The 23,070-nt window shown below is 41.9% G+C and overlaps 1 protein-coding gene across 1 annotated transcript in view; it reads left to right on the forward strand.

Moving 5' to 3' along the window:
• Positions 1-23,070, forward strand: part of LOC133123487 (LIM domain only protein 7-like) — a 53,987-nt gene that overhangs the window by 19,651 nt on the left and 11,266 nt on the right. The window contains exons 7-23 of the mRNA XM_061233956.1: positions 1,192-1,279; positions 2,809-2,948; positions 3,373-4,084; positions 4,619-4,843; positions 5,836-5,950; positions 7,654-7,815; positions 8,894-8,997; positions 9,409-9,466; positions 9,751-9,810; positions 11,641-11,663; positions 12,799-12,906; positions 13,907-13,999; positions 14,989-15,308; positions 15,685-15,735; positions 16,051-16,106; positions 18,739-18,967; positions 20,340-20,639. Coding sequence (XP_061089940.1) covers positions 1,192-1,279; positions 2,809-2,948; positions 3,373-4,084; positions 4,619-4,843; positions 5,836-5,950; positions 7,654-7,815; positions 8,894-8,997; positions 9,409-9,466; positions 9,751-9,810; positions 11,641-11,663; positions 12,799-12,906; positions 13,907-13,999; positions 14,989-15,308; positions 15,685-15,735; positions 16,051-16,106; positions 18,739-18,967; positions 20,340-20,639 — 2,844 coding nt within the window. The remainder of the gene's footprint in view (positions 1-1,191; positions 1,280-2,808; positions 2,949-3,372; positions 4,085-4,618; positions 4,844-5,835; positions 5,951-7,653; positions 7,816-8,893; positions 8,998-9,408; positions 9,467-9,750; positions 9,811-11,640; positions 11,664-12,798; positions 12,907-13,906; positions 14,000-14,988; positions 15,309-15,684; positions 15,736-16,050; positions 16,107-18,738; positions 18,968-20,339; positions 20,640-23,070) is intronic.

Here is a 23,070-nt window from a genome sequence, read left to right on the forward strand (position 1 = left end):
TGTGTTCCCCCGCTCGCTGGTTCGCTACTGAACACTGACGCATACACTGGCCTGGATTCTTCTGCGGGGATTCAGACCAAAAGCAAGGGGGGTGGGAGGGTGAAGTATTATTGTTTTAATAGCAAAACAAAACTTTGGTTAGCTAGCAAGTGGACAGAATGCAGAAGTACTTTGTTATACATGAAATTACTCATGTTGCTGTTGAAGTAAGCCAAGAAAGAATGTCATGTTAGAACTGAGGCCAAGTCACAGTGGAACCGTTTTTGGTGCTGGATTGAGGTTTGGGAGGGTGTCGATCAGTGGTGATGGCCAACAAACAGAGGTAAGCTGACATTTTTAATTTCAGAAAATGGATGTGAAAGATTTTATAACTGTAAAAAATGTTGGCACCTCTGTGTTTTCCCCTTGTATGCTTGTGGGATGACTGTATTGGCATGAAAAAAGATTTTTCTAAACCACACTTTCATTAGTGCAATAGCAGAGGTGGTTATGCCATCTACATAGTTATTGTATTCAGTGTTTGTGCATACTGTTTGTTCCGCTCCTCTGAAATGGAGAGAAGATGTGTCGAGTTCTCACAGACTTGAAAGGGGGCATGCAGCTTTTAATAAAAAGTGTGACAGCTATACTCTCCATTTTCACATCACTTTGCAGATGAGGTACTGACAATAAGCTTTTTTTACTTGAAGTTATCTTAACTGATGGGATAATTGATGTACCGATGGAAAATGTTTATTCAATCCACTAGGCAAATCAAGCCAGTTTATTGGTCTGGTTTTTTATTAGTTTCCCATGCTGTCAAGCAGCTTTTGAACAGTAGATGTCTCCATCTTGCTGAACAAACTGGTTGAGAAGATGATAGTTTTGTCCACACACGCTTGTTTCTAACCCTGATACAGCCACACTTAGTGGCTTTTTACCTTAATGGATCCCCTCATCTCAAACATGATTCCTTAAAATGTGTTCTTTCATAAATTTCCTGAAAACATATTTCACAATATTTGAGATGTGCTTCCTCTTTCCATGAATGGCTTGGTGTTTGTAAAAGTGCCAACATATTTACAATGAAAGCTTCTGTCTTATGTCCAATAAAATTGGGGTTTGCAGTCATGGTTAAGAAGACTACCAACACACACAGAGGCCTGGGAATCCCTGGCCTAACACCTGTACACTATCATTATAATCTACCAGGAGCAAGTCGACCAGCTCCATCCCAATCTGTGTGGAGCTGCAGAAGATCCATGACCAGGCAAAGGAGATTGAAGAGCAGTGGACGGATGTAAGTAAGGTCTGCACAAAGTCCTCTCCCAAGAGAGATATTTGGAGAGGTTGTATACAGAAAAATAGTAAAAAAAACAAAATGTCATCTAATCTTTACCAAATTTGACATAACTTTTATTGGGGTTGCCCCCAGAATACTCTATCACTTTTTTTGTTGTTGCAAACCATTTGTCCATATGGTATGTCAATGAATTTTTGTGGGCGTGGCCATTTTTTCTAAAACATCTGTAACTCATGAAACATATGTCTGATCCTCACCAATCTTTCAAAGAGTTTTCCAAGAGTGCATCTTTGGCTATGGTCAATGGAAAATTATATAACCTATACATCAGTAGATCCTACTCCTTCAGAACAACTGCATAACTGCATGTCGGCAACCATTTAGATTCTCTGGCATTTTTAATAAATGTTTTGGGTTTTGCTTCTTCTTCTACAAAATTGATCCAATCATCAACAATTTTGACAAATTAGACTTTTTTTTGATGCAGCAAACCATGTTGTCCATGAATTGTTGTGGGTGTGGCCATTTTTACTGAAACAGCTGTAACCTTACACTGTGTCTCATTATGTAACTTGGTGTACATGTGCAATAGTTGCAGCTGGGGTGACATGCCAATTTTTGTGTAGTTGTGTACCAATAGATGGAGCTGTAAGAAGAATATAAAAAAATGCCTCTTACTCTTCCATTCCTTTACCAATCAAATTGAAATTTTGCATGCTATGTCTTGCTATCAGGATGTACAATGATGAAGTCATAACTGAAAAACTATCTGGCTTGCATCAGCCAATCAGCTTTCACTGTGCATGTCACTGGCTTTGCAATGGCTTTTCATCATGAATGGATGCATTGTCTGTATGTTGACCCCTAAGCTTGGGAATATCATGTAACATTTTTGGGAAAGAATCCTTACAGCTTAACAGTTCATGCCAGCCACATGTTGCTTGGACAGTGTTAATTACCGCTTGTGGTTATTATTATTGTTATTATTATTATTATTATTATTATTATTATTATTATTATTATTTAGAGTAGTAGCAGCAGCAGCAGTTCTATGAATGTTCTTATGACTGCATATCATTTATAAGTTAGCAATAACATGCTAGTTTATAAATGATTAACTCACCTCAGCCATGACGAGTGTGTAGCGCCCATCTTAACAATAAACAGCAGCCATTTTGTGCCAGAATGGGGCCACACACTTGTAGCCAAAAGTACATAAACCATCATATGTGATCATTACACTACCAAGTCAAACTATTAACTTTGAATCTTTCTGCGGCGGTGCGGCTGGGCTGTGCAGCAGACAGGGGCTTCATCTTCACAGAACATTTAGGTCACTTTCAGGCCCCCAAACTCCCCGGAGACAAGAACAGGGGAGGAGTTGGGCGGGTAGAAGTGGGGCATCTACAGACGCAGTCCTCGCCTCTCTTCCATCGTGTCGTGCCGACTCCCCTCTTCTCAGTTGCGGGGAAGATCTGGCGGGGCTCTGGGCATGGAGAGTCATCTCTCTTCCCATTCGCCCTCAGGACCTGGCCAGGTGGAAGAACCATCGGCGGAGTGTCCACTCTAACATGGTGAGGGAGAGAGAGCACGAGCACGCAGAACTAACCGGCGGGGGCAGCGCCAGAAAACCCTACACCCCCTCAGAGATGCAGGAAGGAGAAAGGTAAGGGCACACCCGTACGCCGCACCTGGAGTCACTTCATTCGCCCTCGGCTCTCCGTGGCTTTCGAGCCTCGGCCGGTGCTCTGCCACCGTGTTCTTGAACTGTGTTTCAATGTCAATTTGGCCGATTCATTTATTTTAAAATGTTTTGTAATGAGCCAGGATGACTGGTGATGGTGACTGGAGAATGTGAGAGAGCAAAGGTGTGCCTCCTCTTGTTGCTGAGAGAGTGTGTTTGCATCTGTGGGTGCTTGCGTGAATGTGTGTGTGCGTGCGCGTGTTTAAATGACTAGTAACACAGAGAAAGTGAGAAAGTACCTCTGTGTGTTAGTAATTCCACTGTGAGTCCCACAGAGTCTGCTGTAAAGGTGTAATCTAATAGTGGGTCGTAGTCTCTTCCCTGGTCTTCTCTGTTTCACCAACAGGGAAGCAGCCACTCCAGCTAGCCAAAGGGCCGCCTCCTCCCACACACCCCAGGTTGTCGCCTCCAAGTTCCAGCCTCGTTCCATATCCCTGCCTCCCCGTAGCTACTCCTCGGACGGCCCCCGTGCACCTGCGGAGAGAGCGGTCACCCCTCCAGCAAAAACTTACTCCACCCTGGCAAGAGCCAGCCAGGAGGCCTCCCTCAGCACCAGCGACAACAGCAGGTCCGGCATCGCTCGCACCGACCGAACCGCAACCACTCTACAAGACCGGACCGGCACCGCTCCCGACGTCCTGACCGGCGCGGACCGAACCAGCAACCAACTCACCAGCCGAACTGGCTCGACCTTCGCCAGCACTAACGTTACCAGCACCACGCTCAGGGGTCGAAGCAGAGCCTCTCTCCCCGACCTGCCCGGCAGCCTTCCAGCTGACCCGAGAGGCACCAGCACGGCTAGGGAAAGCGGTGGCAGCGGCTCGGCTTACAAAGCCCCCGATCCGGGGCGCCCCATTGGCAGGCCGGCGGGAGAAAAGAGCCCCGGCCCTCTACAGAGTCTCCATTCAATGGATACAAAACCCACAGCTGCTCAGGTTTCCGCCTCTCTCCCCAGGAGCAACCGGAGATCGGATAGCTCGCGTCTCGCCTCCGTGGTCTCCCCCAGGCCTTTCGGGACCCAGTCCACCAGGATCTCCCCGGTTTCCCGAGCTTTCACCGTGAGTACCCTGCGATTCGCTCTGTGAGTTTTCGGGTCTCCCGCTTCTCATCAGAACATGTTCACGAGCTGTTTTTCCAAAACAAACAACAGTCCTGGACTGAAATATAACTTGTGTGCCATGTTCAGTGTGTCAGCTTCAGGTTACCTGCTTCTGCCTGATCCGTTTACAGCAGTCATGTATAATGAAATGAATTGACTCTACATTCTACCTGCAGTACCATCCACTTGGCAAAACTGCAACTTGCTTTTGTTTCATATACACCAAAGAAATATGTTGTATATTGTTATGTGTATGTTCTCTATGCTACTGTTACAGGAGAGTTTTTTAGCATCTCTCTAGGGAAGTAATGATATAGCTATTTCCGCAAGCATTGTGATCACCTGATCGGTTCTGCATTGAAATAACACTGCGTTACTCATGTAGATGGAAGGGGCAGAATTCATAGGAGGTTTCTCCCCCTGTGCCTTGTGAACTCACATCTTTTATTGCAGAGATGCAATGTGATCAGCATTGGTCTTTTGTTTTCTGCAGATGGACGATTCGTACAGACGCTTCAATGGTCGGAGGGACCACCAGGGTCCATTCATAACCCCAGAGGAGGAGGCCCGATCCCAGCTGGGGTCCATACTGAGAAGCAGTGAAGACAAGGAGGAAGGGCCCGGATCCGCCTCTTTTCCCAGTCCACCATTTGCTGCACCCCAGACCAGCTCTCATTCCAAACTGCCATCCACAGCCTCATCTGCCAGTGCTCCACAGGTGTGTGCCTGGAGGAATTTACAGCTGCCTGCAGTATTGCTCTCAATCCTACCCTGCTGAAAATACCAGCTTGGTCAAGCTGGTTTCGATTCTACGGTTCCCGTCAATATTTATGTTGTGTATCTACGATAAAATCTTGCGAAGTTAATCATTCAAATAGAAAGGAAAGTTAATCTGATCGCGTGGACATTGTTAGCGAAGCTTCGGACCACAGAGGGTTTTTCACTTTTAGCAGGTCGACCAGCTATTCACTAGCCTATATAGTTAGCTAGACCGGCAGTGTGACCACTAACTTAGCCAGCTATTAGATTAGAAATGTGTACAAAATCAACAGATAACAGAGAACAAGGAAACAATTTATATCCACAAATAAATATGTAGGAAACTAAATTTGGATGTGAAAAGAAGCTGAACCATTTTTAATTAACAAATTGCTGAAGAAGAAAGATACAATTAAAGCAATGGGGACAGGTGCACAGGGGACCATCTTACCACTGGATTCAGCTGACAATGGCATGGAATAAGAGTGAGATTTGTCCTAATAAAATCCTCAAAAGATGTCACCAAGTGTTTCACCTCGACCCTCGTTTGGAGCCGAAAGTTATCATTGCATAATTGTTATAATTTAGTTGATAACGATTCACATTAGTACAGTACGTGACAGAATTATTGCCTTTAACTTTTCCCAGCTCTTCAGTATACTTTAATATAATGTAACATGGAAGGTGCATTAACCTCTAGTCCTCTAGAGGTCTTAGGTTTGCAGACAGTTGCAACCCTCTCCAGAACATGGCTGCCATTTTGGGTTGAGCATTTGCGTAGTAGCATTCACATGTGTAATTTGTCAGTAATGTTAATGCTGAGAGTATTGTAGGGAGTTGTTTTTCCTGAGCACTCTAGCATGGTCTGTTGGAATGATGGCGGCGTCAGGTTCCCACAGGAAATGGTGACACTGTATCCTTAGGTGTCACCTTCTGGGGGTTTTTTTTCAGGCTCGTTACGAGGACATTCAAATCAGGCTCAACCAGAGGACAAGCAGCAGCCAGGACTTTGGCTTCCAGACCAGCTGGCACGCAACTGGGATTTTTATCAAATCCATTCAGCAAGGTAACGCTCTTTATTTCATTCAGCAAAGCCTGGAATTGTTTTAAATACGTTGGAGAAAGTAAATGGTTTTCAGCTCATTTATTTGCCAGATATTCTTTTTTAGAATAAAATCAGAATAAAAGGCTGCTTACTTCTAAGGAAATGTCAAAATGAGACAGGTGACGTCGAACCGACAAAGATTTATAGTTTCCAGAACATTTGGAATGGAATAGTTGAAATATTAAAACAGCATTAAAATGTGATCAAACACTGTTCGCCATACTTTTCGCTTCAACCCCCTGCCCTGTTACCCTTTCTTGATAATCAATGAGAATTATTGACAAGACGGCGTAATTATTCGGAGTTCTGAATGAAGAATCCGTAGAGCGAGGACAGACCTTCGCCCCCAGCAAGCGGCAGGCATCAGGTGTGCAGCCTGGCGAGAGGCCATGAATGATTAATTACCGCAGGGATAGAAATGTTCTTTTACCCTGCTGGAAGTTGATAAGCTAAAACCCCCCTGAGCTTGCCCCGGCCTCCAACCAGCCTAGCTCCAATATGGGACCGACATGTCATTACGAGTTGGAGGCCTCTCATTTTACCACTCCTTGCTTTTCATCTTCACTTAAGCAGATACTGCAGTAGAATTAAGTGGCTGTAACCGCTAGACGCTATTAGCCGAACATCGCCGTTCTTTCCTTTGCTAACTGGGGGCGATTTCACAGCACGCGCCAGTGCTCTAACTAGGCCAGATCCTTTTCTAGGTCATATCTGATGTGCTTGCTACTCCCCGTGCTGTGTTGAGCAGGGGAATTGGCTAGTGGTCTTCACAGTAATTTCATATACATTAGTGTAATGTAGTGCTCTTACAATAGGAGCTGTGATGGTGTTTTACAAATACCATGCAGGAGAAGTAACATGAAAGAGGTGTAAAAGGAAGAACGATATGGATGGAAGACATCTTTAGTGGCAATGTTACAGAGACTGAATTTTGTGAAAACTTTTGCCATAAATATCCCTTGTGTGAGTTGTTTTCTGGTGATAATGAAAATAGTAACAAGGCATAAATTGCATATATGCATTCAGCTGGCTAATTAATTTAAAGAATGTAATTATTTTGTTGAGTGTTATCTTTAGCAATTGAGTTATTATCAACAACAAAAAAAGCTAATCAGCTTTCTTGCTAATCAGGGATCTTAATTTTTATCTCTATAAAAAACCTTGAGTTCATGACCCATTTAATGAGAAAACACAATATGAATGCATATAAATGTACCCTCATACAGTGTATGGCCAAATATGAAATTCAAATGTTTTTAATGGGAAAACAAACATTTGCCCACTGCATCTGCAGGTACAGTATATACACTATGCATGCAGCATGTAATTTAACTTCTGTAGAAAGAGACTGATTATTCATCAGTCCCCTAAATGGCAAGAAAAAACACTGTAATCAGGCTATGGATCAAATACGTAATGATGTATTGGGGTCAAATTACGTAATTACATAATTACTGGGTCAAATACTGCGCTTTGATCGATCTTGCCTGGTGCAAGTGTGCCAACCAAGAGGACCAGATGGCAGGGTTTGCACTTCATAAGAGTATTTCATAGGTCCCAATACAGCAGACAACCTTGGTAAAAGTTATTTGAATCCAAAACAATTTCGTATTTGACCCAGGTCTGCAATGTGATATGGCCTGGTTTGTTTTGTGGGCACGCAGGTAGCTCAGCCGAGCTTTGCCAGCTGCAGGTAGGTGATGAGATTGTAGCGGTAGACAGCCGAAGGGCGTCAGAGATGAGCTGTGAGCAGTGGAAGGCCGGCCTGGACTCTGCCCTACAGCAGGGAAGCCTGGTGCTCGACATCCGGCGAAACGGACAGAACGGTGAGTGCCCGAACCCCCCCCAATAAGATAACTGGTCTAGCTGGGTATGAGCTGGTCAACCAGCATGGCCAAGCTGGTCATAAGCTGTTCTAGCTGAGTATGAGCTTGTCAACGAGCATGGCCAAGCTGGTCATGAAACTGGTCTAGCTGGGTATGAGCTTGTTAACCAGCTAGTGCTGGTAGCTTATCTGTTTCAAAACATAGCTCATAGGCTAGCTTGAGCTGGTCAAACCATGTCAAGCTGAGAGCTGGTCAGAACTGGACAACAAGCTAAACCATGTTGAACTGGGAGCTGGTCTGAACTGCTCAACAGCTACCAGCTGTTTCAAAACCTAGCTTGAGCTGTTTTGTTCAGCAGGGCGTCCCCCATCCATGCAAATCGGCCAGGCACCCCAAAGGGTCGTGACTGAGATATCACCCTCAATGGGTATTTTTTCCTCCTGGATGAATAAAGGAAATTGCTTTATTTTTAGCCAAGGGAGGAAGGAGTCAGGAGCTGCATGACAAAATGTCATGTAGCCAAATACATTCATTGGCTTCCTGCATAATATCGATTTTGCTCAGTGTTTGCTGACACACATTAAGTATTAATCGTGCCAGCTGCAGTTTCTTTCAAACAAGCTGGTACTGCCGAGTGACTCAACCTGCTGGGACAGTGGGTATAGTCTGGTGGTAATGTGCCCCATGGTCTAGTACTGAATCCTAACTCTGTTGACATATTAGAAATCAGACCTGGGTGAAATAAGTCATTGTTTTGGATTCAAATGCTTTTCTACGCTTTTTCTTGGCAAAAATCTCATCACCAACCCACAGCCGGCAAAGCTTGGCTGGGCTACCTGTGTGTCCACAAAACAAACCAGGGGATATGACATCATGGTCAGACTTGGGTGAAATACATCATTGTTTTGAATTCAAATATAGTTTTTAAATTCGGGGCAACAGTTGGCCATTTCTGTTAAGTGTCCATTTTGGTTAACCGGTTAATTAATTAACCATGCCCATGCCTTGCCAATTATGTTGATACTTGCACAGCATTTAACTCATGTCCATGCTGACAGTATTGTTCCAACACTTATAGGTTCCCCAGAAAATTATATCAATGCTAGCAATGAGTTCATCTCCCGGCCACCCTTGGAAACTGCTGTGAAATCCTCTCACACATTCAACAACCAGGCTAATACTGTGAGTATCACTGGCATTGTCTGTCTCCACAGAGCTTGAGATGGCATGGTTTCATTATGTGGTCACAGTGTACAGTAGATTGACTGAATGGAAAAATGAATGTTTCGTTCTTTGGTTCATTTTTTACATACCTTTTTCAATACACATAGTATAAACCGTTTTACAAATACAAAAAACAATAAGTAAATAAGCATTAAATGGAATTACATAAAACATGATGTATTATGACACGGACATACATAGATTAAATAAATACAAACGAAACATTGTACATGCGTGAATAAAAACAATAAAAAGTGTTACATAATTCAGTTAATCAGTGGAATGGCTTGTGTTTTAAGGATTTTAACGTAAAATGCAGCATATAGTCTGCTTTCAGAAGTGAATAGGATGCAGTGTTGCTTTTTACAGGATGTGGAATCTAAAGGCATGAATGGTGGATTCCGTCCTGAATCTAGTGAAAGCAAAGGTAAGGAACCGTTGTCTGGGCTTGTCTGTCTTAACACGAGTGGGAATTGAGAATTTATGTTTTTCTTGCCTGTAGAACCCAAATATTGTAACGTCTCTTAGGGTCTCTCCTTGATTTATTGTATGGTAGTTAGCATTAACTCTAATGTTTTGGGAAATATGGAAGAAATTTCTGCTTTCTAATGTATCCAACGTTTCCATATTCCTGTCTGTGGAATGTCAACCTGTGTATTTCACTCTTATTCTCCTATTGCCTTTTTTTCCCTGCTTTCATTTCTTGTGTAGCACCAGAACCCCTTTCTTTGAAAAACTTAAAAAGGAGATCAGAGTTTTTTGAACAGCAAGGTAAAACTAGACCGTCATACTATTGTTTACATATACTGGTGGTGCCTGACTCTCTGAAGTCATGTCCTTCCTCATTTCTTCTGTTTTTCATATGGAGCAAGGACAGATGAAAGCAATATATGACAGTCTATAAGTAGTAATAAGGGAGGATACTACTTCACAGTGTTCAGACAGTACCATAGCCATAGCTTTGTAGATTAAGTACTTGGTTCAAGGATTTGCGCTTCGCTGCCCTGTCATGTAGCTTATCATCGTAATGCATCTGTTTTTCCATCAGGCTCACCTGGGTTCGCAGTCAGTTCATTGGTCTACCTTTGTGGTAAATGAAGCCATGTGTGCAGTGTGTTTTCCTGTGATTCAAAATCGTTGTTTCTTGAACGTGATAATTAGACCGTAGTTTGACGAAGAGAAACCGATGTATGATTTTGTTTCTGTGCGCCCTGTTTTCTCATCTTCACTTCAGGCTTGGATTTTTTAAAAATGAATTCAAATGAAGTGTGATGTAAGGTCTGTAGGTTATATACAGTGCATCTGTTCCGCTCTGCATGATGTGCAAATCATGGTTTTGGTGTTACTGTGTGTACTATTGGTCTGGATGAATGACCCATTACCATTCAATTACTTTTCCCCCCTTCTAATATACTGCATATCAATCATAGCACATTTTTAATTTTCAATCTTTGCTTCACATGCTGAGAGTCTAATTACCATGCATAAAGGGTGTTTGTTAGCTTCTGCTGGATAGAAAGATGGCACAAGGTGGCCACTTCAATAACATTATGGTCTTAGAAAGTCACTAGAGACCAAATAAAGAATGTATACCTATATATATTTATGTGGATGCAGGTAGTACTGTAAACACAGATTAGTCTTGGTCTTGCATGGAACTGTTTACAGTATTCATCCATACTTAAAAGTATGGTTTATAAAAGCCTTCAGATATCAAACTCCCGAAATAGGTACTGTAAACAGTACTTTATAGACTTAACATATTAGTCTTGGTTTCAAATGTAACAGTGTACAGTATTCATTTTTATTCTTTCATTTCAAAAGTATTGTTTAGAGAAGGCTTCTAATGTCTTACTTCCCAAAATCATGTTGTATATATGGGTCAAATAAATAAAATAAATGGCTCCTTTTAATAAGCTTGCAATTATCAGTTTCATCTTGGAGCAATCAAATTAATTAAATAAGTTTTCCTTCAATAAATTATAGTTGGCAACTACCAGGTCAAGGAATAGATAGAACACCATTTTTATTTTATTTTATCATTATTTTTCCTGAGTGATATTGACCTCCTCACCCCCACCAATCAACCCCACACGTACATTGTACCACTGTAGATGCACAGTTCAGCCCATTTCAATATTGAATGCTACTCCTTCACACAGCAAGTTCAAGGATGTTCAATTATTAAATCCATTCACTTCCATTACCAACATTACATTACATTACATTAATGGCATTTGGCAGACGCTCTTATCCAGAGCGACCAAGTGCTGAACATCATCAGTCACTGCATGATATACCCACTGGGGGTGTCAGCTGCCCATACAGCTTACTGTCCTAGACTTATTTGCAGATAAAACTTGAAATTATTTGGATTTTAACTTGGACAACATTATCTGCTGTGGGTCTGCTGCTAAATGTTTGATCTCAAGCTGTGCTTGACTCAATTTATTTATTTTATTTTTTAAGTGCTACTGTTGCTGGAAGTGTAACCTGCATGGACTCATGTCTGCTGTGTTCTGACTCATCCAACACTTTATCAAACAGTTGATGTATGCTACCATGTAAAAACTGGACTGATAACTCTCTCTTTTGTAGGAGGCTCTGAGACTGCAATATCAGATGTAAGTAATACTTCCATAATTCCACAGCTAGATAGGCCTAGTTGTTAGAATGGACATGACAAGACAGCTGCATTAAAAAATAAAGATAACATAGAAATTATGGTTTTCTGATGGTGTACTGTTCTATAACTAGGTCCTGTTTCCATTACCAACAGAACCACACCATGTAGTTCTGGAAACTATATTTTTTCCCTGCTTTCAGTTATGATCACTGATCCAAAGAGGAACCAAGAGCCGAGGCCAACCATAATGTTGATCATTGATTGGCTAAATACAGTCATAGAATCACTACATGGCAAAGCTACTTTCAGTAGGTGGAAAACATATCAGCCATTAATTTCAGGAGCCACTGAAGTCCCTAATTTGGATGGTTTCAGATCTAAGTCATACATAAGAATTTGTTTGGATTCAAATATTTTTCTGTGCTTGATTGATCTCTCCTCGTGCAATTGAACCAACCAAGAGGACCAGAAGGTATTTCATAGTTTTCAATACACCAGATAAGCTCAGTAAAGCATAGAAAAGTATTTGAATGTAAAACAATGACATATTTGACCCAGGTCTGGATTGTTCTTATCACTGTTTCCATAACAATAAGTTGGAAGCATCTAGTCTTTAACTCTGGGCTCAAAATTTGGCTTGTTGTATCTTAGAGAGAACAACAGCCATTGGCAGACATTCTAAAAATCAATAGCTCACGCTGGACAAAATATCTAAAGAAAGTGTTCCAAAACAATTGTGTCAGTTGATAACTTTTTAAAACTTTTATATACCAGCTGATTTATACACAATCAAAGATAACTGCATGTAGTACTATTGCTACAATACTATCCCTAATCAACAATATATGATGCATAAAGGACCAGAGCATCATCAGACAATCGCTGAAAAAGAGATCATTTGGAAAGCTGGTGTGGGAACAAATATATATATATATATATATATATATATATATATATATATATATATATATATATATATATATATATAAATCCTTAAACATGACCTATGTGGGAGGTTCTTTGGCATTTGGCATTTGGCACGCTCTGAAGCTGGTGTGATAGCCCATTAGCACACCAGCAATGAAGAGGCTGTGTGAAATGATGTTACTTTCTCTATGTTTTCTCTCCTTCAGCTACGCATCCCCACTATCACCACCTCCTCCACCCGCCACTCCTGGGACCCGCAGGAGGAGCGCAAACGTCAGGAGAAATGGCAGCAGGAGCAGGAGCGTCTCCTGCAGGTATCATGGAGATATGTTTGCAGTCGTTAGAGGCTCAAATGTGGTCATGCTAGACTTGTCACAATTCTGATTGTTTTATCTGGTTGACTGGTCCTCATCAGTACACGTTTTTAAACTCGGGTCTATTTATAATGCTGGATCAGAGTTCTCAAGCACAGTTTCCGCGGGCCAAGTATGCATACTGATTAGCTCTCATAAATTCCCCACTGGCTTAAATGCCCTAATTTTCTAACTGGCTGGATGCAATTAATACTTAGCTTTTCTAGTGTTGGTAACTCTTGTGAGGCAAAAAATGAAATGAAAAAATGAAAAATGCTGGTGTGAATGTCTGGGAACCAAATGTCTAAGGTTTGCATCCTAGGAGGGATTCAGTTGAATACTTTAGCAAGGTTCTTAAAGTAAAACTTTACACAAAAATGTGCTTTTACTACTGTATCTGTAGACAAATATACAAAAGCACACAACACAATGTGTGTATTATAGAACCATGCTTGACAAGCTACAGCCCCTAAGACTGCGACAAAGATAAGTAACAACATATGGAACTACTGTACACACAGTGCATTTTTCCTTTAGTCTATCTGGCTCCTGCAAATATTTTGCTAAGTAAATAAATAACTTATTGTGAATCTCTATACCTCTATATGTTGGACCAGACTTATGCCTTCAAGCAAGTCTGGAGTCTAATATTTGGAGAAAATGTTCTTAAATTTCTGCACTACAGCCAATTTAGGTCAAGCTTATCTTAATTATTTTTGACAAGCATAGACAGAAGAAGGTTTGCTGTTAATCACACTATGTGTAGTCTTGGTTGGGGAAGGCCATTTCAGAAAACGTGAATAGCTATGTAGCATCGGCAGCATGTAACCAAGCTCCCACTTCAGTACAGTATCTAACACCAGCCCTCCCTGTTCTCAAATGAAACCTGGCTGTACTCAGCTCCATACAAACTGACCCATATTCTTCCGACTGAGACTGTAACAGCTTTATCTCCGCACAGGAAAAATACAAACGTGATCAGCAAAAGCTGGAGGAGGAGTGGCGTCGAGCACAACAGGATGCTGTGAAAGAAGGTTCTGGAAACCATGCAGAGGTATGCTGGTGACCACCCCAGGGCCCCTGACACCAGCTAAAGAAAGGCCAGCATTATGAGAGCTTAGAATAACGGGTTCTATCTAACCGTTGTCAGTAGATGTTTTGAGGTACACAACAGAATTTTAGAACATGTTTTATGTTGCATCTATATGTTAAAATAATAATAATAATCATCATCATCATCCTCAAAGCAGGCAGTTATGGCAAGGATACTTCTGAATATGGCAGCATCTTGGCTTTTATGTTTTTTATGACTTTTTACGGATATCAACTGTATGTATTCGTGTATTATTGTGCTTTATGAGTTGCATAACCAGTTGTATGCAAAAATCTAAGTGTATGTCACAATTAATCTCTAAGTGAACATAAGCTCACCTGTCAGTCACATAGTAGAAAGTTAAACATAATATTGTTCTGATTTTAATGCATAATTACTATTTCATGAAGGACAGATGAAGGTTTTGGAATGGGTATTATAGTCCCCAGGCAAGAGTGTTGAGAAATGTACGTGTCTGTGTGTGGGAGGGGGGGTTCACAGTGCAAGGACGAGTAGGGAAAGAGTGGGGGGAAATCCCAAGACAACAGTTGAAATGAATGTTATTTGGATTCGGAAGTGTCAAATTAGGTTTTTCAAAGTACTACCTGACATGGTGCCCAAACTTTTTCAAGTGCCCTGTTCATTTTAGTTATTTTAGAACTGCAATAAATAGACTAACACTTGCAGGCAAAATTTCATATTTAGCTTTGTACAGTTTAGAGGTTGGGTCAGTTCCCTTGAAGATTTATTGTAACATGGGGGTGCCCAGACATTTGCAAACCACTGTCCACTTAGTTAGTTAGTCAGGTTGGCCACTGCCGCTCATAACTCAGGTAAATACCATTATGCTATATTGTATTGTAAAGACTAGCTGAGGTCAAATAATGTAAAAATGTCTGCTATTAACTATTTATTAAGTGGATAGTGACTCGATTTTAACCCAACCCTAGAACCACTTGGGGGTAGACAACAGAAGCCTCAGCCCAGTCTCCCCCACATCTCCCCTGAGCCAAGCCACACCACCTCCCTTTGAGGAACCCAGTCGGCTGGAGGATGGCGATGAGCTGGAAGAGATGCCATCGCAAAGGGCAGAGCCGTCCAAGGAAGAGGTGGAGAGAAACGGCGAGGGGGAGGAATTGGGATTGCAGAGGAATTGTGAAGTTGTAGGGCAAGAGCCCAGACTGGAGGAAGAGGAGGAGAGAAAGATGTGCCAGCAAGCTCCAGACACATGTCCCAGAGAGCAAGAAAGTGACCAGAAACAGGACCACTGGTGAGGAAGACAGTTCAGACCAAAACTGGCGAGACCTGAACTCAATAAGTGCTGTGCATAGATAGTGGGCCTCTATGTTCCACTGTCCACTTATTGAGTTTGAATAAGCTAAACGATCTACATTTGATATATTTCCCTGATATTTATTATATAAAACATAATCGAACCCTTTCTGCAAAAAAACAGCTCAAGCGAGGTTTTGAAACTGCTGGTATGGTTGACCAGTTCAGACCAGCTCAGACATGCTACTAGCACTAGCTGGTTGACCAGTTCATACCTAGCTAGGCCAGCTTCATGGCCAGTTTGACCAGCTTCCCTCCATTCAGGTTAACCAAATTTCTGATATTGTGTGCCTTTCCCTGCTGCTTTAATTCAGGAGGGGGGACGGGTTTGCCAATATCCAGGCTGAGATTTCACTCTCAGACAGGTGAGTACAGCAATACCATTCTGAAAATTACAAATGTTTGGAAATACAGAATCTCAGAAATCCTTCTGTCTAGGTACTGATGTTTTGGAAATAACCTAAAAAAAAAGGTACATTCTCTGCCATAAAGTTAATAATTTAACAGATTGTGTTAATTTCAATTAATACCAACCCAACAAACAGAAACACTCAAGCCCTGTTTCATTTGTTCAAAGATAGTGAAGACGCTGTTGATGTCTCAAACAGTTTCACCACTGTCCACAGTTTTGTGACTGAATCTGAAATTTATGTTAATTCAGTTTTGTTTGTGGTTTTCAGAGGAAAATCTAAATCTACTCCTGATCTTGATGACGTAGACAAACCAGAGGTTAGAGGTTAGTCTGCTTATTTATTTTATTTGTATTAGTTTTAACTGGCTGAAACAGGTACATCTTTCTCATTTTCATTGGTGTCTAAAGCTCCTGTCCTGGAGGGTCACAATGCCTTGCTGCCATTTGGTGTGTTTCAGCATGTGTGTAAATGTATTAATTGTTTGGCTAAACAGTCTACTGCATACTGTACATTACATTACATTTAGGTATTTAGCAGGATCTTATATCTGTCTACACACCGCACACCTTGTTACCAAGACCTTAAAGGAAAACATATTCATATAATTCCGATTTATTTACTTATCAGATTACGAATAAATAATTCCAAGCAATAAAATAATTTATTGAGCATTAGTTTTCATTTTATTTACAGTGAGAGTAGGGGCTTCTTTCCTGGGCACCACCATGTTTGCAAGTCCGCAAAGCATCTAGGGAGCATGACATCACATGGTTGCCCACCGTTGCTTTTTAAAAGGGAGGTAAAGCGGATGTATTGGGAACGATACTTCCTATATAAATAGAGGCAAAAGCTAAATATAAGCAAACTATGTAACGTTGAAGTCTGGATTCAATGTATGTTTTTCATGGTTTAAATACATAGTTACAGTGGTGTGAAAAAGTGTTTGCCCCCTTCCTGATTTCTTATTTTTTTTGCATGTTTGTCATACTTAAATGTTTCAGATCATCAAGCAAATTTAAATATTAGTCAAAGACAATACAAGTAAACACAAAATGCAGTTTTTAAATGAAGGTTATTATTAATGGCCCTGTGTGAAAAAGTGATTGCCCCCTAAACCTAATAACTGGTTGGGCCACCCTTAGCAGCAACAACTGCAATCAAGCGTTTGCGATAACTTGCAATGAGTCTCTTACAGCGCTGTGGAGGAATTTTGGCCCACTCATCTTTGCAGAATTGTTGTAATTCAGCCACATTGGAGGGTTTTCGAGCATGAACCGCCTTTTTAAGGTCATGCCACAGCATCTTAATAGGATTCAAGTCAGGACTTTGACTAGGCCACTCCAAAGTCTTCATTTTGTTTTTCTTCAGCCATTCAGTGGACTTGCTGGTGTGTTTTGGATCATTGTCCTGCTGCAGAACCCAAGTTTTCAGCTTGAGGTCACAAACAGATGGCCGGACATTCTCCTTCAGGATTTTTTGGTAGACAGCAGAATTCATGGTTCCATTTATCACAGCAAGTCTTCCATGTCCTGAAGCAGCAAAACAGCCCCAGACCATCACACTACCACCACCATATTTTACTGTTGGTATGATGTTCTTTTTCTGAAATGCGGTGTTACTTTCATGCCAGATGTAATGGGACACACACCTTCCAAAAAGTTCAACTTTTGTCTCGTCAGACCACAGAGTATTTTCTCAAAAGTCTTGGGGATCATCAAGATGTTTTCTGGCAAAATTGAGACGAGCCTTAATGTTCTTTTTCCTCAGCAGTGGTCTTCGTCTTGGAACTCTGCCATGCAGGCCATTTTTGCCCAGTCTCTTTCTTATGGTGGAGTCATGAACACTGACCTTAACTGAGGCAAGTGAGGCCTGCAGTTCTTTGGATGTTGTTGTGGGGTCTTTTGGATGAGTTGTCGCTGCGCTCTTGGGGTAATTTTGGTCGGCCGGCCACTCCTGGGAAGGTTCACCACTGTTCCATGTTTTCGCCATTTGTGGATAATAGCTCACACTGTGGTTCGCTGGAGTCCCATAGCTTTGGAAATGGCTTTATAACCTTTTCCAGACTGATAGATCTCAATTACTTTCTTTCTCATTTGTTCCTGAATTTCTTTAGATCTCGGCATGATGTCTAGCTTTTGGGGATCATTTGGTCTACTTCACTTTGTCAGGCAGGTCCTATGTGGCTAGAGAAATTGAACTCAGGTTTGATAAACCACAGTTATGTTTTAACAGGGGGGGCAATCACTTTTTCACACAGGGCCATGTAGGTTTGGATTTTTTTTCTCCCTTAATAATAAAAACCTTCATTTAAAAACTGCATTTTGTGTTTACTTGTGTTGTCTTTGACTAATATTTAAATTTGTTTGATGATCTGAAACATTTAAGTGTGACAAACATGCAAAAAAAATAAGAAATCAGGAAGGGGGCAAACACTTTTTCACACCACTGTATATACTGAATACAATGGGATTTCAGTGTATAAAAAGTCATGTTCTGCTAGCTAGAATCACATAATTCTGAGTCACGTTTAATTCACTTTCTGAAGTATTACCTCTGACTCAATTTCTTTGCTTGAAGAATATTCAGACTCAAACTGGTAAGGTAAAATAAGTGCCATTTTATGATAGACTTTGGTAGATTTTTACATACAGTATCTGTCTTGCTGAAAATTGACAAGCAACGGCGAGCAAATATGTGACGTCATGCTCCCTAGAAGCTTTGCGGACTTGCAAATATGGCGGCGCCCAGGAAAATTCAAGACTGGATAAGCCCCTACTTTCGCAGTAAATAAAATAAAAACTAAAGCTCAAGATAAAATGTATTGCTTGAATTTATTTACTCATAGGCTGATAAGTAAATGAAGTAAGAATGATCTGAATGCCAGAGGTTTCCATTAAGAAAGCTGCGGACTCTGCAGCCCTACAGATCTTGGTGTATTGACTCTCTTGGTGGCAGTAGCGGGTAGCAGTGGTGCGAGTGAGCCGACCGCCCCTGCAAGCCAGGAGGCCCAGAAGAAGAAGAAGAAGAAGAAGAATAGGCCTGTGTCTCAAGTGGAGCAAGATCGGCTGCAGATCCTGGAGGAGATGAAGAAGAAGACTCAGCTCCTGACTGACACCAGCTGGATACGCCAGCGGAGCACCAACATCTACAAAGAGCCCATTCACCTGGGTGGGGGCATGAGGAGGTCAGCACCCAATAATTAAATAATTTCAAGAAACACATGTATCCAAAGCAACTTACAGTTCATTAGACTAAGCAGGGGACTATCCCACTTGGAACAATGCGGGGTTAACGGCCATACATAAGGGCCCAAGGGATCTTATTGTGGCTACAACGTGCCTTGAACCACCAACCTTCCGGGTCCCAATCATGTACCTTAGCCAATGCACTTGGAGTAGGGGTAAGAGTAGTAGCAGCTGTAATGGTAGTAGTAGTCAGGGGAATAGACAGGAATATTGCTCTGGGCCCCCCATCATACTGGAATTCCGCTGCCCTCTCTAGCTGTGGGGCCCCTAAGCTGTGTGCCCCTAGAATCGTCACCACCTTTCACCCCACTGGTGACAGCCCTTGTAGTTGTAGCAGCAGCAGCAGTAGTATTACTGGCAGTTATAGTAATAATAAACCTAGATCAAATACATATTTAATTGAATTTGGGTGCTGGTTACATTTGGAAACACTCCGGCAGATCCCTGAGACAATGAAATGTATAATTTAATTGAAATACTTCTGAATATTGGTAAAAATATACAGTCAGTTCCTTAAAAAGTCTGAGTAATCTGCAGGATATTTACTGGGGTATGTTTAGGGGGAAGTGGGAAAGGTAATGTAATGAAAATGGAGGGGTTGATTGATCAATTAATAATGATAGTAATAATTCCTTGCATTTAGAGAGTGCTTGTAAATGTCAACCAACACCAATGTGTAACACCCACCTTTTTTCCGTTTTGCGCCTGAATGCTCACCGAACAACAGCTAAGGTGGAGAGGGAGAAAATAGCTTTTTAATAGCAGACAGCCAAATAAATCAGGGGATGATTTGGTGGCAGGTTGAGTGAGCTCGGTATGGAATTTAGCCAGTACACCAGGGAACCCTCTACTCTTTGCAGAGTGCCATGGGATATTTAATGACCACAGTGAGTCAGGACCTTGGTTTATTGTCTCATCTGAAAGACGCCATCTCCTACAGCACAGTGTCCCCATCGCTGCAATTGGGCATTGGGGTATTGGCGTTTATATGACCAGAAGGAAGATCTCCTCTACTGGCCAACCAATACCACCTCCAGCAGCAATTTTGTTTTCCTAAGAGGTCTCCCTTCCATGTACTGACCAAGCCCACACTTGTTTAGCTTCAGCCATTCAGCAGGTGAAAAGTGCATGGTGTTATGGCTGCTGGCTAAACAACTTCCGTTGGGCTTATTATGTTTCGGGTTCGTGAGCATGAGTCAGGTTTCGTTGTGCGGGTCTCGAGATTCACATTGTGTAAAACCTGAGTGTGAAAACACTTGGTTCCTTGGAATGCTTCTTGACAATGATGCAATTCCGCACTCTCTCTCGCAGGTATGAGTCTCTGGATAACCTGAACACCGCTCGCTCCTGGAGACAGTCTCCATGGCCACCGAGCCCCGCCCCCTCCTCCTCTGGCGGTAGCCGTCCTCAATCCGCAGTCTCCAGCTCCACCTCCTCCCACGGCTACACCCGTTCTATCTCCTCCACCCTGCCTACCTCCTCTTCCCTGGGTTCTCTGAGGCAGAGCCCATGGTCCCAGCCCTCCCCCACCTCCCCGACCCCGCCAACCGCCCTTAACGAGGAGTCTTCCCCTGATCCTGGACCCCGCCCCCACTCACAGCGGCGCCGCAGGTAATGTCCAATGAGATGCTGCTTCGGATGTGCCCTCTGCACTTCCATAATTACATTTACGTACATAATGCAATCAAATACACTGCACCACATTTTTGTTTTCAATGTGCCAATAAAGTACACCACTCAGAATTAATTTACGAAAAGTGCTTAAAAGGTATAAATGCTTGTGCCTGGGGTGGTAACCTATACTGTAGCAGCATAGAATTGTCCACCTAGCCAGCAATATATAACTAATTTGTACCTTTTCTGGTATTAAAACGTAGTCATTTGTAACAAGAGAACACTGTACTGTACTGTACTTTCAGGGAAATTTGATCCTTGAAGAACAAAAATGTAGCTCCACTTTCACTCTATTTCTGTGTAAAGCATGTAACAGACACTCTTATCCAGAGTAACACACAGATTACACACAATCCATCTTGATATTTTTATTGAAGCAATTACAGATTACGTACTGTTCTCGCAGTGCTGCATCTGAGAATCAAACCCACAACATTGGAGTTACAAGCCCAGGTCTCTAGCCATTATATTACACAGCCATCCCTGTAAACAAGCAAAGCTTGCTAAGATACACAGTGTGTGGGAGTTTATTTTATTTTAATTAGCATATTATCCTCCAAGCACCTGTGGGTGGACTTACCAGGTGACAAGACACCCTCAGTATGAAAATATACTGTATGTGCCACAATTCCGCTTATTTATCATTGTCATTAATAGAGTTGATCTTGATAAGAGAATGCATAATACAGTATCTGTGTAATCCGAGAATGATAAGGGACCTTTAGGGAACCAAAAATAATTGGACAGTTGATTAGTCAGGTGTATTCAATGCCGATACCGGTGTTCCAAACAGTTTGTTTTGGCAATCTATTGTTTGACCTGTGCCTTTTTTTTGTGTTATTTCTCAGACTTTCCTTGGCACAACTGTTGTCCTCATGTTGACAAATGCCAATACCAGACTCCAAAGGCTATCAGAAGCCTAGATTCAAGACTAGATACTAAAAGCTTTCTTATACCTGGTCTAAGGATTTGATTAAATACACCTGGCTGATCAGAAACAGCTAAGAACCCAACTGTCCAATTACTTTTGGTCTCATAAAATGAAGGGGCTGTATAAAAAATTCCGACACGGATCACTCGATATGGATGTTAATGCGTTCAAATTAAAGGTGACAGTCTGAAATTTAGCCTCATTTCAATTGTTTGATTTTCAGTAGAAGTGACTGAACTTGAAATGGAATTTTTCGCTATCCTGGAACTTGGTTTTTTTAAATTTACTGTCACGGCTTGACCTCCTCTCCACGGCTTGACCTCCTCTCTCTCTTGTAGTTTTCAATGGGTGAGCGGAGCTGCAGTATGCCCACAGTCATTTGCCCTCCATTTTGTAATCCAGGTCAGTCAGCGGCAGGAGGACATGCAACCTCTGCGGCACCCCTCTGGGAAAGGGCGTGGCCATGTTCATCGAGTCCCTGGGGCTTTGTTTTCATTTGAGTTGTTTTAAGGTGAGGGGCGGGGCCGCTGTCCTCAGGAGGAGAAGACAGGGCCCGGCTCATCTTGGGAAGACCAGACCGCCTGCCCGCCTGTGCTTCCTTACTAACACTCCGACGGGAATGCCGAATTGACGCAACACATGAAGATTTGCTATAAAACCTACAGTGGAAGCCATTATGAGGCTGAGCAATAAACAGTCAGAGACACAGGCCAAACAATCGGCTTAAGGAAACAAACAGTTTGGACCAGCAAACCCAAAAAACTGCAGATTATTTTTAGATTAAATTAAAATGTCATTTAAAATGCATTTTTCAAAATGGCTGTATTCTATTTTCTATAGAAGTAAGCTATTTTTGTTATAAGATTTATTTTTTTTGTGATTCATATTTTATTTGCCTTAGAACAGCAATTACAAAACAGAATGTCAGTGTCATGTTGTAACACATGTCCAAAACATGTGCATAAATGTACCTGGGGTACCTTCCAAACAGAAACCACCTAGAGAATCAGAAGAGAGATGCATTGCAAACCTCCTACATTGGGTGATATATTTTTTTATTTATGGCACATTTGAAAATGTGTTAGCTGGTGATCAGGACTTTGTGAAGCTAGGGAAACATTAAGCCAAACATCATTCCATGACACCTGCTTGCCAAAATTCCAGGACTGGAGTATCCCAGGGGGTTTATAACTCATTTCACATACCATAAGCGAGCGTACTGTAAATGGTAGATATCCATCTTTTTTGCAGAATACTATTTGAACACCATTATCTTGGGGGGGTGGGTGGGAGGGGTTCAATTCCAAGCTGCTCCATAGGCAAGGAAAGCAGATCGTAGCCTAAGAGATCTGCTAAAAAAGAAAGAGGAGCCTAGTAAAAATGACAAGAAACCTTGAAACTGAGTAAACCTGGTTAGAACATTCCAGGCAGTTTCCC

Source organism: Conger conger, chromosome 3 (genome assembly GCF_963514075.1).
Source record: "Conger conger chromosome 3, fConCon1.1, whole genome shotgun sequence".
Lineage (NCBI taxonomy): Eukaryota > Metazoa > Chordata > Actinopteri > Anguilliformes > Congridae > Conger > Conger conger.